The following is a 15,195-nucleotide window of genomic DNA, read 5'->3' on the forward strand; positions in this document are numbered from 1 at the left end:
ATTAAGAGGTCTACAATTGAGGCTTCTTTCATTCTTGCTATACCATAAACTTGTGGATAAGTTTCCTTGAGTGCCCTATCGGCACATCATACATCATGCCAAAATTTAATTTTAGATCCATCACCCACCGTAAAGTGGATACTTCTTGAATATGTGTTCTCATATGCTTCCATAGCCCTACTCCATAAGGCCCACTCCTCGTTGGAAAACAATCCTCTTTATGGTTTCCCATGCTTCAATTCAATGACAATTCTCCATAAGGCCCCCCATTCCTTGTGGTATCTCCATATCCATGGGGAACCATTGCAAGTTCCGAATACCCAATCCTCTCATTGTCCTGGAATAGGATAGCATATTATGGCCTATTTCACCAAGTGAAATTTAAACTCGTCATTTATCTCCCCCCCCATATTATGGCCTATTTCACCAAGTGAAATTTAAACTCGTCATTTATCTCCCCCCCCCAAAAAAAAAAAAAAAAAAAGTAAGATGTCATGTTGGAGTTTTTCTATGCGAGGAGCGGGAAAAATGATAGGAAGTAGGTTGGCAAATTGAAATAGTATTTTTTATTAGGTGACCCTACCACCTTTGGATAAATACACCATTTTCTAACTAGACAATTTCAGCTCCATTTTTTCTAGAACATCATCCCAAATAGATTTCGATTTGAACGAAGCACCCAATGGGAGGCCAAGATATATCATAGGAAGCTGAGATATCTTGCATACCAAAATGGAAGCCATACTCTCCACATTTTAGGAAAATCCCCCACCGAAACTACTTCTATTTTAGCCAAGTTTACCTTCAACCTTGATACAGCTTCAATGCATAAAAGGAGAGCCCTCAAAGCTCAACCCCACCACTTCTTAATACCACAATAAAATGTTCCGTTAGGTTAGCCATATGTTGTGTATAATCAACAATTTCCACAAAAGGTGGTAAGATGATGTCTTGAGTAGTTAGTCAGTGGATGGGAGGTCGTCCATTCCAGAAGATATTTTCATTTCACTCCTTCTCCCACTTATCGTCTCTCTGTGGGACCTCTTCAACTCAACTCTTTATAGATAAGCATTTTTATTGAGAATAAGGTCCCACCTTAAATCTGAATAGAGGAAACCAAAATGACTTCAAGCTTCACTTCAATAGTCTTTTATAAATGCTATTATAACTTCTTTTTTCAAAAGTGGGGGCAGAGTAGGTAGAGGAGGGAAAATGTTTATGTCATAAGCATAATGCTAAAAAGCCATATCGAGGAATATAAGCTAAAGAAATCTGTGAAGGACATGGATTCAACTTTTGGTTGGAGAAAGTAGGGGACATATTTTGAAGTGACAAACAAAATCAGCCATTTAGAATCTGAAAAATTATCTTAGGAATTAACTATTTAGTTCTAAATAATATATGGGGGGAAATACAAACTCACTCATTTTACAATGTGCTATTCAAGCTACCACTTTCGACCCACTAAACCATCAAACTACCACTTCCCATCAAATATCAGCCCCCTTTCAATTATATTTATTAAGATAGATGAAAAATTGTGTCATGGCACAATCTTGCCTGTCAAATCTCCCTTAAACTATTTAGTAGTTTGCAGGTGTAGTGGGTCGAAATAGAAAGGGATGATAGTTTGGGAGTGCAAAATATATTTTCTCTCATATATAAGTTTTATATACACAATATAGTAAGATAAAGAATACACTTACATTGGATTTGCATTGTGCAGGTCCAATAGTATATGTTTATGATTTCACCCTTTAAATCGAGCTGCAAAAACTTTTTTCTAGGTGATTAACTCACATAGTTGATGGGATTTGAACCCCTAACGTCACTCACCACCCCATTGTTGTTGGAAAGGAAGTGTCATCAGGCTTTGGTGAATAGCAGATTAGCCTTTAGCTTGTGGATATTGTGATGTGTGTATAAGAACCACTAATCCTAATTTTGTGAGAGAGAGAGAGAGAGAGAGAGAGAGAGAGAGACCTGTGCTATAGAAGCCCCATTTAGTAAAAGTTCAGTGCGTGAAGAATGTTGAAGGCAATATAGCAATATAATGGAGTATATATGTAACTCCAATTTGCTTTCTGGATGAATTTGTGGATAATTTTGAGAAAGGTTCTGTAGAAAATTATAAAGGCTATGAGAAGCCATGTCATATTAACCATAACATCAACAGGAGAAAAAAACCAATAAGCGAATAATAGTTGTGAATATACCAACATGTCCACGAAATTAGCAACTGGACTTCTTTCTGCCAAAGATTTTATTAGCGCCCGTCCAGCCAAAGCTATCTCAGAAGGAAATACTGTGGGCCAGTGTACACCTTGACATTCATGCTTATGTTCAGGAATGTCAACATCTGATTCAGAATCATTGCCCAGGGTAATCTCTGAAATATATGTGTCAAGATTATGAGATATATTTCCTTGAATGCCATGTTTCACTGGATGATTCCTAAGCATTTGTCCTCCTGCTCGTATTTGGCACCTCTGCGAGCAGTACAGAGGTATAGAACATGATGTACATGAGACCTTATCTGGTGGTAGGTCATTCAAGCAGTAATGGCAATGAGTTTCTCGACAATGCTTCGATATTATCTGCAACTTATAGGGCCAGTAAATTTCTTATTCCTCAGCAGGAAGGCAGGCATTAGATCTATTAACAAAATAATGAGAAAATAACTCGTGTTTGAAGGGAATATATGGGAAGAGAATGATAACAATAATAACGACGACGACAACGACAGCAGCAGCAACAACAACAAAACAACATTTTTTTTTATGAATAAATTTTTTATTGAGACAAGTAACAAGGCAAAGCCAAGCAAACAGGAAGTAAAAAAAAACTGAACTATTACATGTCAGGAACTAGAAAAAGAAACAAGAAAATCATGGACACTAGTTCCATTAAATATAATAGCTGAAGCCCAATGAAATAAGGAATTAAAGAAAAAACATCTAAGTTCATCCACCAAGCATTCCTTATCTTCAAAGCATCAACCATTCCTCTCAACCCAAATACACCACACAAGGTATAAAGGGATCATATTCCAAACATCGGCTATTTGCACATTACCCCTTAAACCTCTCCAGAAAGCAAAAAGGTCCACCAACCTCCTAGACATCACCCAAGCCAAAACAACAAAACAACATTAACAATAATGATATGAATTCTAGCAGTGAACCAATTCTATGAATGCTTCTAGAAGACTGAATAATTCGCCATATGGTCAGCATTTCCTAGAAGATGGAACAATTGTATAAAATTTAAACACTTCTAAGCTGCAACTTGTGAGGTATATTATCCTTGTGAGCATAACCAAAACCAACCCAACTCAACAAAGGTAATCATTCCACAAAGCTCTAGCAATCATATAATGGAATAAAAGATGGTCTATAGATTAATCGCTCTTTCTACACATACAACACTAGTCAATAACAATGATATGGCGTTTCCTTAAGTTATCAATGGTAAGGATTTCCCCAAGGAAGCTATCCAATGAATAGAATTACTATCATGAGGCATAAGGACCTGATGCAAAAATCAAATAATGAACATCCCTTTATTGAAAGGGATCCAAGGAGTCTTATTCGCATTCCAAGACATAATCTACTGGAGTACAAAAGATTGAAAAAATTTGTAAGAGTATGAACCCCTAATCATGGACACTCTCAAGAAACTAAAATTCTAGAAGGGGAGCATGGGAAAGCTTCTTTGAGGGCCTTATCTCCACACCATAAGTCATGCTAGTACTTGATCATAGAGCCATCACCCACCACAAGTCTAGAATGACTATAGAAGACCCCTTATTGGAAAGGTTCCAAAATCTGCCTAGTCAATTCTACCGTATTCTAGGAGATATTGGCTGTAAATGTGTGAATATTCTAGGAGATTTAGTTTCCTTAGAAGTTAGCATTTAATTTATTCTTTCCTTCTTTTCTTCTGTTGTAATCTATATATACTGCCTTGTACCTATGTTACGAATTAATGAGAATCATTCCTACAAATTACTCTCTCATTCTAGATGGTATCATAACAAGGTTTGTTTTTCCGATTCATCTAAAAACCCTAATTCCTCTAGCGGCTCAAATCAACCCCTATCTCTTGGGTTTTCTTCCTTCTTCATCTCTGTCCTTCTCTTTTGTTGCTGTCAAGCCTTTTACCATAGTTGATACTTCAAATGAGGCCAAATCCAAAAACAAACCAAAACCAAAACCTACCCATTCTGAACCCTACTCTGTCCAAATCACAAACATACGACTGAATGAGGCTAAGTTCCTACGATGGTCACAATCAGTCAGGATGTATATTCGAGGGAGAGGGAAGATAGGGTGCTTGACTGGTGAAACCAAGGAGCCTGAGAAAATAGACCCATCCTATGTTGTATGGGATGTAGAAAATTTCATGGTGATGGCGTGGCTTGTGAATGCTATGGACGAAGAAATTAGTGCCAACTACATGTGCTATTCGACTACAAAGGAGCTCTGGGACAATGTTAGTTAGATGTATTCTGACCTTGAAAATTACTCTCAGATATATGAATTGTAGCAGAAAATCAGTAATACTCACCAAGGAGAAGGCAGTGTGACCAGGTATTTCAATGTTCTTAAGGGACTTTGGCAGGATTAAGACTTATTCAATGATTATGAATGGAAAAATCCTGATGATTGCAATCATATTAAGATGGTGGAGAATGCCAGAATTTTTAAATTCTTGGCTGCACTTGATGATGAATTTGATGTAGGGGAAGGATTCTAGGGAGATAGCCATTATCTCCACTTGGAGAGGTATTTTCTGAGGTGTGAAGAGAAGATTGTCGTCGGAATGTCATGATGAAAAAAAAGGAGGATGAAATTGTGGAGAACTCTGCATTAGTTGTTACCAACCCTACTCCTTATTGTGCTATTAGCACAGATCTGTCAACTGCCAATGTTTTTGCACAGTGGCCCTATTCTAACAAAAGTATGTTTGAAGAGAAGCCTCGGGTATGGTGTGATTATTGCAATAAACCACGCCACACCAGAGAGATTTGCTGGAAACTCCATGGAAAGCCTGCAAATTGAAAGAGTAGCAAATTTGGAACATTTGGCAGCAACTATATAGCCCTTAGAGCCAATGAAGCAAAGGCTAATTTCCTATGTGTTGAGCAGGTGGATCATTTTCTTCAATTGCTGAAATCCACTCCTACATCTAGTCCCACTGGTTCCTTGGCCCAAGCAGGTGATACCCCTAGTACCTACTCTTGTGGCTTAACTCTTACACCATGGATTCTTGATTCAGGTGCATCTGACCATATGACTAGTACTTCACAATTTTTTCAATCTTATTATTCTTGTCACGGTAATAAAAGGGTTAGAATTGCAGATGGAAGTTTCTCATCCATTGTAGGAACATGTTCTGTCCAAATCTCTGAGAAAATTGAACTAAAATCTGTCCTTCATGTTCCTAAACTTGCTTATAATTTGTTGTCTGTTAGGAAACTCTCACGGGATTCTAACTACCGTGTCATATTCTTTGATTCCCATTGTAAATTTCAGGACCAACTCTCAGAGAGGATGATTTGGATGATTGATGGACTCTATTATTTTGATAAGACCCTATTTAACATTAAACAAGCTCAGGGTTTGAGTAGTAGTAGTACTAGTTTAATGCCTATACGAGAACAAAATATGCTTTGACATCTTAGACTAGGACATTCTAGTTTTCTCTATCTAAAACATTTGTTTACTAGCTTATTTAAAATTGATGATTGCAACTCTCTTCATTGTGATACTTGTCATTTATCCAAGAGTCATCGGAACACTTATCAATTAAAAAGTTATCGTGCTTCAAAACCTTTTTATTTAATTCATAGTGATATTTGGGGTCCCTCAAAAATCACTACTTAATCTGGAAAAAAATGGTTTGTGATGTTTATTGACAATCATACACGGTTGTGTTGGGTGTATTTAATGAGTGATAAATCTGAAGTTGAAAAATTATTCAATGATTTTTATCATATGGTTGAAAATCAGTTCCAAACACAAATCAGTATTCTTAGAACTGATAATGGTACTGAATACTTTAACAAATGTTTAGGAACTTTTTTGTCAGAAAAAAGGTGTTCAAGATAAATCTACTTGTCGTGACACCCCACAACAAAATGGTATTGCAGAGAGAAAAAATCGTCATTTATTAGAGGTTGCACGTGCCCTAATGTTTTCTATGCATGTTCCTAAATATTTATGGGGTGATGCTATTTTGACTGCCTGTTATCCCATTAATAGGATGTCTACTCGTGTTTTAAAATACATCACTCCTTCCTAAATGAGCTTTTCCCTACTTCTCAACTAACATCAGATTTACAACTAAAAGTTTTTGGGTGCACTGTTTTTGTTCATATACCAACCCATCTTCAGTCCAAACTTGACACTAGGGTAGAAAAATGTTTTTTCCTCGGATATGCTCCTAATAAGAGAGGGTACAAATGTTTTTTTTTTTTTTATAAGAGGTACAAATGTCTTAACCCTATTACAAAGAAAATTCACATTAGTATGGATGTTTTTTTCTTGAAAAACAGCCATATTTTAGCCATAACTATCTTCAGGGGGAGAGAGAAAAGTGAAGATGGGTTCTGGCAAACTTATAATCTTCTTCCTAATGTTTTCATTGACACTGACATGAACATCCATACTCCTTTAAAAGGTCATGAAACAGAAAATTTATCAAGTGAAAATAATGGAAATCCTAGTCTACCTGTAAAAAGCATAAGTGATTCACAATCAGGGGGAGAAATACTACCAGATATTACCTCATTTGAAGTTCGTGTTTATAGTAGAAGAAGAGATTGTCAGAATAATAGAAATCCTTCTTCCAATCCGGAGCAAAGCCAATCATCATCACCTCTACAAGTTGGTCCTTCTAATACACCAAGTAACTCTTCCACTCCTGCTCCTTTCGTTGAGAATTTTGCTAATCTAGATTTACCTATAGCCCTTAGGAAAGGAGTTAGAACCAGTACCACACATCCTATTGCCAAACATCTATCCTATGATAGACTCTCTAATACTCATAAGGCCATTACATCCAATATTTCTCATCCATTTATTCCAAGAACCATTCAGGAAACCTTGGATCACCCGGAATGGAGATTGGTTGTTCAAGAAGAGATGAATGCACTAATTGCTAATGGCACTTGGGAAATTGGTGATCTACTAGAGGGGAAGAAGACTGTGGGCTGTAAATGGGTATTTACAGTCAAATTCAAGGCTGCTAGTAGTGTAAAGAGGTACAAAGCAAGACTTGTGGCAAAGGAGTTCATTCAAATATATGGAATTTACTACTAGGAAACTTTTGCTCCAATAGCCAAGATGAACTCAATCCGTGTGTTACTCTCCCTAGCAGTCCATTCCAACTGGCCCTTGTATCAATTAGATGTGAAGAATGCCTTCTTCAATGGAGACCTAGAGGAGGAAGTTTTTATGGATCTACCACTAGGATTTGAAGGCAAAGAAGGCAAGGGGAAGGTGTGTAGATTGAGGAAATCTTTGTATGGACTCAAGCAATCTCCTAGAGCTTGGTTTGAACGCTTTGGGAAGGTGATAAAATGTCACGGCTACTGCTGACCACACTATGTTCTATAGACACACTAGTGGAGGCAAAGTAGCTATACTTATTGTCTATGTTGATGATATTATTCTGACAAGGGATGACAACAATGAAATTGAGAGATAGAGAAGATTTTTGCTAAGGAGTTTGAGATCAAAGACTTAGGTAACTTGAAATATTTTCTAGGTATGGAGCTTGCAAGGTCAAAGAAAGGTATATTTGTTTCCCAATGAAAATATGTTCTTGATTTACTTGGAGAAACATGTTTATTAGGGTGTAAAACGGCAGAGACACCTATAGAGTCGAATCTAAGACTCCAACCAGCTAAACCTAAGGAAGTAATCAATAGAGAACAATACCAAAGATTGGTAGGGAAACTCCTGTATCTCTCTCACACACGGCCAGATATAGCCTTTGCAACAAGTGTGGTAAGCCAGTTTATGCACTCACCAAGACCTGAACATTTTGATGTTGTATACAAAATCCTACGGTACCTAAAGGGGACTCCAGGTAAAGGCTAATTGTTTGGAGGTCATGAGAGCTTACAAGATGAAATATACACTGATGAAGATTGGGCTAGAAGTGTCACTGATAGAAGATCAACTTTGGCTATTGCAAATTTGTTGGAGGAAATTTAGTAACACGCCACAACAAAAAATAGAATGTGGTGGCAAGGAGTAGTGGAAAGGCCGAGTTTAGGGCCGTTGCTCATGGAATTGGTGAAGCACTGTGGATTAAATGGTGCTGGAAGAGTTGAAAGTTACTAGTTCATTACCAATGAAACTATATTGTTATAATAAAGTTGCAATAGCTATTGCTCACAATCCAGTTCTTCATGACAGGACAAAACATGTGGAGGTGGACAAGCATTTTATCAAGGAGAAAATAGATAGTGGGGTAATCTGTTTGCCCTATATTTCTACAACTGAGCAAGTAGCAGACATACTTACAAAGGGACTGTCGAAGAAACAGTTTGAAAACTTAATCAACAAGCTGGCCATGGAAGATATCTTCAAACCAGCTTGAGTGTTGGAAAGTTTTCAAAATCTGCCTAGTCAACTCTACTGTATTCTAGGAGATATTGGCTGTAAATGTGTGAATATTCTATCAGATTTTAGTTTCCTTAGAAGTTAGCATTTAATTTATTCTTTCCTTCCTTTCTTCTGTTGTAATCTATATATACTGCCTTGTACTTATGTTACGAATTAAGAGAATCATTCCTACAAATTATCTCTCTCATTCTAGACCCCTAACCTCTTCTAATATATTTCCACAACCCCACCTCATGGGGTTCATTTGATTTTTCCACAAATCCACTAACATCACCCTAAGCACAACCAAATTTAAAATCCTCTACCACTTTCCATAAGGCCTCCCTTTCATACTGGTGTGCCAAAGCCACTTCCCTAAGAGAGCTCGATTGAACAAGAGATCAAGGAATATCTAAACAGTGAGTGGAAAGTGTTAAGGACACCAAGATTACTAGCCCCTATAGAAAAGTTTGAGGGAAGCCTCCATCAGTAGTAGCTAATGCCATTTTACTAAAAGCATCAATGATAATAACAAATAGTAATGGAGAACAGATCACCATACTTCAAACCTAGGGAGCTACTGAAGAAACCAGCTGAAGTCTCATTCACCAATACAAAAAAAGTGCATTAAAGAGGTACAATGCGCTATTCAAGGTTGTAGTTTTTCCCCCAATTTGCATCTTCAAGAAAATAACAAAGAAACTCCTAATTTACATTATAGTAGGGCTTCTCGGTATTTAACTTGCAAAGTACCCCTGCTCACCTAAGTTTAGCGTATTGTCCAGACATTCATTAGCAACAAGCACAGAGTCTAGAATTTGTCTACCTTTGATAAATGAAGTGTGCCGCTTCAAAATGATCTACTTTACTCAACCGATTAACCAAGACTTTAGCAATTATCTTCTACACTGTTCACCAGGCAAATGAATAAGTCTTTAATGTCTACTGCACTAGCTTTCTCAGGAATGAGGGTATGAAGGTGGCATTACGGCTTTTTTCAAACTTACTGTTGGTATGAACATGCTGGAATACCCGCATAAGGTCATCTTTAATAGCATTCCAGCAAGCTTGGAAGAAATTCAATGTAAAACCATCCACCCTGATTCTTTGTCACTACACATACTTTTTACCACCCGGAGAACCTACCTCTGCATATGGCCTTTTCAGCCACGTGGTCATCTCTTCCTCAATAGTCTGTGCTAGTCCATCGGGCTTAGGCCTCAACACAAACCTCTTAGAAAACAAATGCTAATATATTGCGCCATACAGTTCCTACTTTCAATTTGATCTGAAGAGACAAAGCCATCAACCAACAGCATCCCAATAGCATTGTTCCTCCTATGTGAGTTAGCCACTTGATGGAAAACCTTCGTGCACTTGTTGTCCTCTCTTAATCATGAAGTCCTTGATTTCAGCCTCCAAGACACCTTTTTTATAAATATTTCAACCTCCAAGGTACCCCCTCCATTAAAGTAACACTTTCAAGACCAAATAATCAATTGGTTTTGTAGATTCTATTCTTCATAGTGCTCTCTCCTCTTCCACACCTTCCAAGCCTTGTAACTCATCCGAAAAAGTTTCTTTTGATGCTCCAAATTTCCAAAGACTTGTTCATCCCTAGTCTTTATGTCATTCTTCAATGCCTTTAGTTTGCAACCCAAGATAAAGCTCAAGATTACCTTGGAAATGGTAGGATGACCACCATTGCCTAACATTGTCGACAAACCCTTATGCTTTTAACCACATGTTCTCAAATTGGAAATACCTTCTACCCCTTGAAGACCTCCACAGTCTAAGATAATGAGAAAATGATCAGAACAAAATCTGGGTAGTCTCTTTTGAGACAGATCAGGAAAGTGCAGTGCCCAATCTGGGGATACAACGATTCTATCAATGGAGAAAACAATTAGGGGAATATCCATAAGATTCTGTTCGAAGATGAAGCCTATACATAAGTTTTTTTAGTGGGGGCAAAGTTCATCCTTGTAACTTGTCATTATCTAAAATGATGCCATGGGGGCAGCTTGTGTGTTTGTGTGTGTGGTATCTACCGAAAGTTAGTTTAGGCTTAGTTGTGTTAAATCACCATATCTCACAAAAGCTTATGCGGGTGAGAAAATGCAGATTTAGTCCTTTATTTAAATTATAACATTCCCACTCATATGGGCTATACTTTCAAATTTTTCCTTTATAAGTAGATCTAACACATGGAGTAATATATTGAAATAAGGGGTAAAGAATGAAGTCGGAGGTTGAACTTAAGGCCACTGTTTTAAATCAATAATGGTCCTAAAAGCTTGAAATGGAAGAAAATAATGAATTTACTCAATTAATTAATATTCTAACAAGTTGGATAAACTGAAATCTTAATTTGAGAACTTTTTTGACAGGTAAGCAGTTACATGCTGACCTTCATAGAGAGATGGTTGAATTGGCAGAAGAACATTCTAGTGGCCAGAAGCAAGATATGCTTGCCAAGCTCTTTAACACTAAAGGGGTTTCTGTAAAACTGTGGAGATATTTTTCAGTTTTGGACTCTTTAATATTTATGGAACCAATAGTGATATTGTTGTGCAAGGCACTGAAGGCCAATCTTAATAGCCTCTAGCTTCAGTGGCAGTGGCAGTGACACAGCATTGCTGGAGGCCGGCCACTAGTCAGCTGTCAAGGCAAACACTACAGACCATTTCTTTGTCATACAAAACACATGGTGAGGCAACTTAGCTGCCATCAACTTAAGCCACAAGTGGGGGTAGTTGTTGCACAGAGAAAAGAACAGAGTGATAGAAATATAAAGCAAAACATGAGACTTCTTCAAAGAGGCTCGGTATAGTTCATAACGTAACCAGCTTGTGTACATGTGTGTGTGCACGGGTGTGCTTTTCTTAATTAGGGTAGTTTTCTATAGTTATGATTCAGCCACATCTTTTTAATTACATTGAAAATCAATTATTCTGTGCCAATGACCTCGCCTCTATGTCCTGTAGTAATTATTGCATGTGTGTATATCGGTGTTGTAGTGGTTTAGGGGGTTATCCAATAAGTTTAGACATGTAACAAAACTTTTTATTGATCTATTTTCCAAACTTCGGGAATATTCATTGGTACCAAGTGCTCAATATATCTTAAACATTATATTCATTGGACAGATCTCCATTGGATCATAACTGTCTTTTGCAGAGTGAAACAGAATAAGACAAGGCATTAGATCATCAAGAATCTTCCCAAATAACAACTACCATATTGGTGATATATATATACGGGATAAGTAGATTAGTCGACACACAATTGGGCAGTAGATTGTAACTGTCTTTGGACTAAAACACTGAAAACAATAGAAAATGACAACATATATGACTTAAAAAGTGGATGATATCACGGATGAAACAAATTCCAGTTAATACCAGGGCATAAGGTTCTTCAGCATGAACCAAGGAAGCTGGAGGGATGTCACTTGGTGCCACCATACCTCTTCCTTTATTTGGTGTGATGACACACTTCAGTTTTATTTGGTCTGGCTCATCTGTCCAAAATTTCCATGTGAGCAAATGATGTCAAAGTCAATATGATTAAACATAAGAATTATATCAGAACTAAAGTTTATCCAGACCATCTTAAATGTTTCAAAACTAAAAAGAAGCATCTCTCATTATAAATTTATTTCTACAGAATTGCTTAAGACAACAAATTATACTTCAACCGGAAGTTCTATATGAGCAAACTGTTAAGCATCAAAGTACATTAATCTATTGAGTGGAGACGCCCAACAGGTCCATTAACCAATGCGGAATTCCTTTAAACAAACTACATTAAGTACACAGAAAACTGATTTATAGTGATGAAAAGGCTGCAAGAAGTGATGCAAGTTCTGTTAATGATTAGACAGAAGAATTATTGTAAAAACATTCAGTCAATTTGCAACTGCTACTAGTCTGAGAGAAGCATAAGCACACAACAGAAACGTCTCAAAAAAGAAGTTCTCAGACACTCTAAAAATCGTTCTTTATTAATTGATTACACTATTATACAGCCGAAAATAAGAAATGGCATCTTCCTGTTGCACCCTAAAACCAGCCAAAGGGTTTCCCGCAGGAGGTTTGGGATAAATCAAAGTATACATAGAATTTCACAACAAGAAGGAAAGCTTCTCAATCTCAATGCATGCCAGTTAAAAAATGTAAATTACAAGAGGAACTGTTGCAGCGGTATTCTTGAGTCCATAACGATATATTATACAGGTAAACATATGAGCAATAGTCCTGAACTCCCTGAATTTGACTTGGATAAACAAATTGGCCTAGAATGGTTTAATATCAGAACATCGTAGCACAGTTCTCCCCGTAAAAATTGAAAAAAATAAATGCAATTACCATATATGGATATCGAAGACCATCCTACCTAAAAGATCCAACTCATTCTCCTTATGCTGTACGAGTGAACTTTCTGTCCTCTCAAACATGTCTGTAATTATCCTGAGTTCACTTTCTATTTGTCTCTGTCCACCGAATGATAACTCCAAATTCTTAGCTATATTCAAGTCATGGACTGCATCTTCAAAGTTTCCCAGAGAAGCATTCATCTTACCTCTCCTATACCATGCCTGCAGCAAGGACAAGTTATATTTGAAAATTACCAAAAATAAATTCATGCAGCAAGATTGTGATGTGACAACAAAAAAAAAAAGACCAGAAATAAATGTCAAAATACCTGAAGCAAGAAATAAATGCGCACAGGCACTCACCACTTTCCTATAACAATCACACTCAGTCCAGGATTAAAAATCTCCCCCCCCCCCCCCTTAAATCCCCAATGTCCTCGCCAAGCCAAGCCAAGTCCATCATAGGTGGTCGGGATGGGGGCGGGTCACCCAAACCCGCTAGGCAATTGGTAGACAACCGCCAACCCAACTAGCCAAACAGGCCGATTTAGGCCTGGTACAAGGTTTTTTTTTTTTTTTTTATAGATAAACAGTTAAATTATATTTATACGAATAGGCAGCCCAGATACACAGGGGGTATACAAGAGATGACACCTATTTAGGAGGAAGAAATATAAATAAGAAAATCATGAAAATTGAGACTATTGAAATCTACAGCTTTGGCCCAAAGAAACAGAGTTCTAATAAAAAGTAATCTAATCTCCTCCAATGAACGCTCGTTTTCTTCGAACGTTCAGTCATTTCATTCCTTCCAAATGCATCATCAAATACAGATATGAATCATCTTCCACATAGCTGAGATTTGTCGAATACCGCCGAGGTTTGACCAAAATACCAGAAGCTCGACCATTGTAGCAGGCATAAACCAGGCTAACTCTACCCATCTAAATACATCGACCCATAGTGCTCTAGCAATCTCGCAATGCAGTAAAAGATGGTCCACAGTCTCACCACTTTGTTTACAAATACAACACCATTCCGCCACTATCACCCTACATTTCCGTAAGTTATTCTTCGTCACAATCTTTCCCAGAGACGTCCATGCAAAAAATGCCGCCCTAGTAAGGGCCTTATTTCTCCAAATTCTTCTCCATAGAAAGTGATTGTTTTGCGGTTGTGTGAGGACCTTATGACTAGAACGAATTGAAAATATACCTTTTTTGGTAGGTATCCACCACAAAGTATCAACTCCTTGAGCGCTCGGTCTCATGGAGTATAAGGGGAGGTTTTGATAGTTAGTTGAGATGAGATGAGTTGAGATGAAAGTTGAAAGTTGAATAAAATATTGTTAGAATATTATTTTTTAATATTATTATTTTTTCGAGATTTGAAAAAATTGAATTGTTTATTATATTTTGTATAAAAATTTAAAAAAATTGTAACAATTAGATGAGATAAGATGAAATATTTTATGTATCCAAACCTGGCCTAAGAGTTGGAAGAAATCAACGAAGTTGCTAACTTCCCAATCTTGGGCTGCACTAGTGAAGCTCACATTCCACTGGAGTAAATCACCATCCCTCTCTATGAGGTCCGCCACTGAAGCTTCTTTCTCACGTGCAAGTATGAACCTTGTAGAGAATGAGTCCCTCCACACTATATGTCATGCCAAAATTTAGTTCTTGAGCCATCTCCCATCACAATTCTAGTATTACGGGCAAACACTCCCCACCCACGTCTAATGCGCTTCCATATACCCACTCCATAAACCCCATTGACCTCCTTAGAGCACAATCCCCCCCCAGAAGCCTCCATATTTGTAATTAATCACCGACTTCGATAAAGCTTCGATAAACCCATTCTACAAATCATTCAGCTTTAATCACATGTTCTCAAATTTAAAGTATCTCATTCTTCCTTGAATTTCCTCACAATCCAACAAAATAGGGAAATGATTAGAACATAGGCGAGGCAGTCTTTTTTTACATATCTCTGAGTAATGAATTTCCCACTTTAGGGAGACTAAAAATCTGTCCAATCTAGACCACGTCTGGATATTGGACCACGTGAATGCACCACTCATAAAAGGAAAGTCCACCAACCCCAACTCAAACATACAATTCGAGAAACTCGACATTGCTGGCCGCAACCTGCCATCTCCCGATCTTTCACTTGGAATCTAACAACATTAAAGTCCCC

General features: G+C 37.5%; 1 protein-coding gene across 13 annotated transcripts in view; it reads right to left on the reverse strand.

Annotated features, from left to right (window-relative positions):
• LOC109000918 (SET and MYND domain-containing protein 4) overlaps positions 1 to 15,195 on the reverse strand; it is a 49,060-nt gene that overhangs the window by 16,619 nt on the left and 17,246 nt on the right. For 8 of the 13 annotated variants that reach the window (XR_001997796.1, XR_004802030.1, XM_018977973.1 and 5 more), the window contains 4 exons: positions 13,017 to 13,218; positions 12,023 to 12,141; positions 2,217 to 2,603; positions 1,984 to 2,118 (listed from right to left, as the gene is read on the reverse strand). Coding sequence is in view for 11 of the 13 variants with exons in the window: in XM_018977973.1 (XP_018833518.1) it covers positions 1,984 to 2,118; positions 2,217 to 2,603; positions 12,023 to 12,141; positions 13,017 to 13,218 (843 nt within the window). In the remaining 2 variants the exon portion in view is untranslated. The remainder of the gene's footprint in view (positions 1 to 1,983; positions 2,119 to 2,216; positions 2,604 to 12,022; positions 12,142 to 13,016; positions 13,219 to 15,195) is intronic. The other 5 variants (XM_018977972.1, XM_035692536.1, XM_018977980.2 and 2 more) reach the window with 3 other exon arrangements.

Source organism: Juglans regia, chromosome 7, assembly GCF_001411555.2.
Source record: "Juglans regia cultivar Chandler chromosome 7, Walnut 2.0, whole genome shotgun sequence".
In the NCBI taxonomy this organism is placed as follows: Eukaryota; Viridiplantae; Streptophyta; class Magnoliopsida; order Fagales; family Juglandaceae; genus Juglans; species Juglans regia.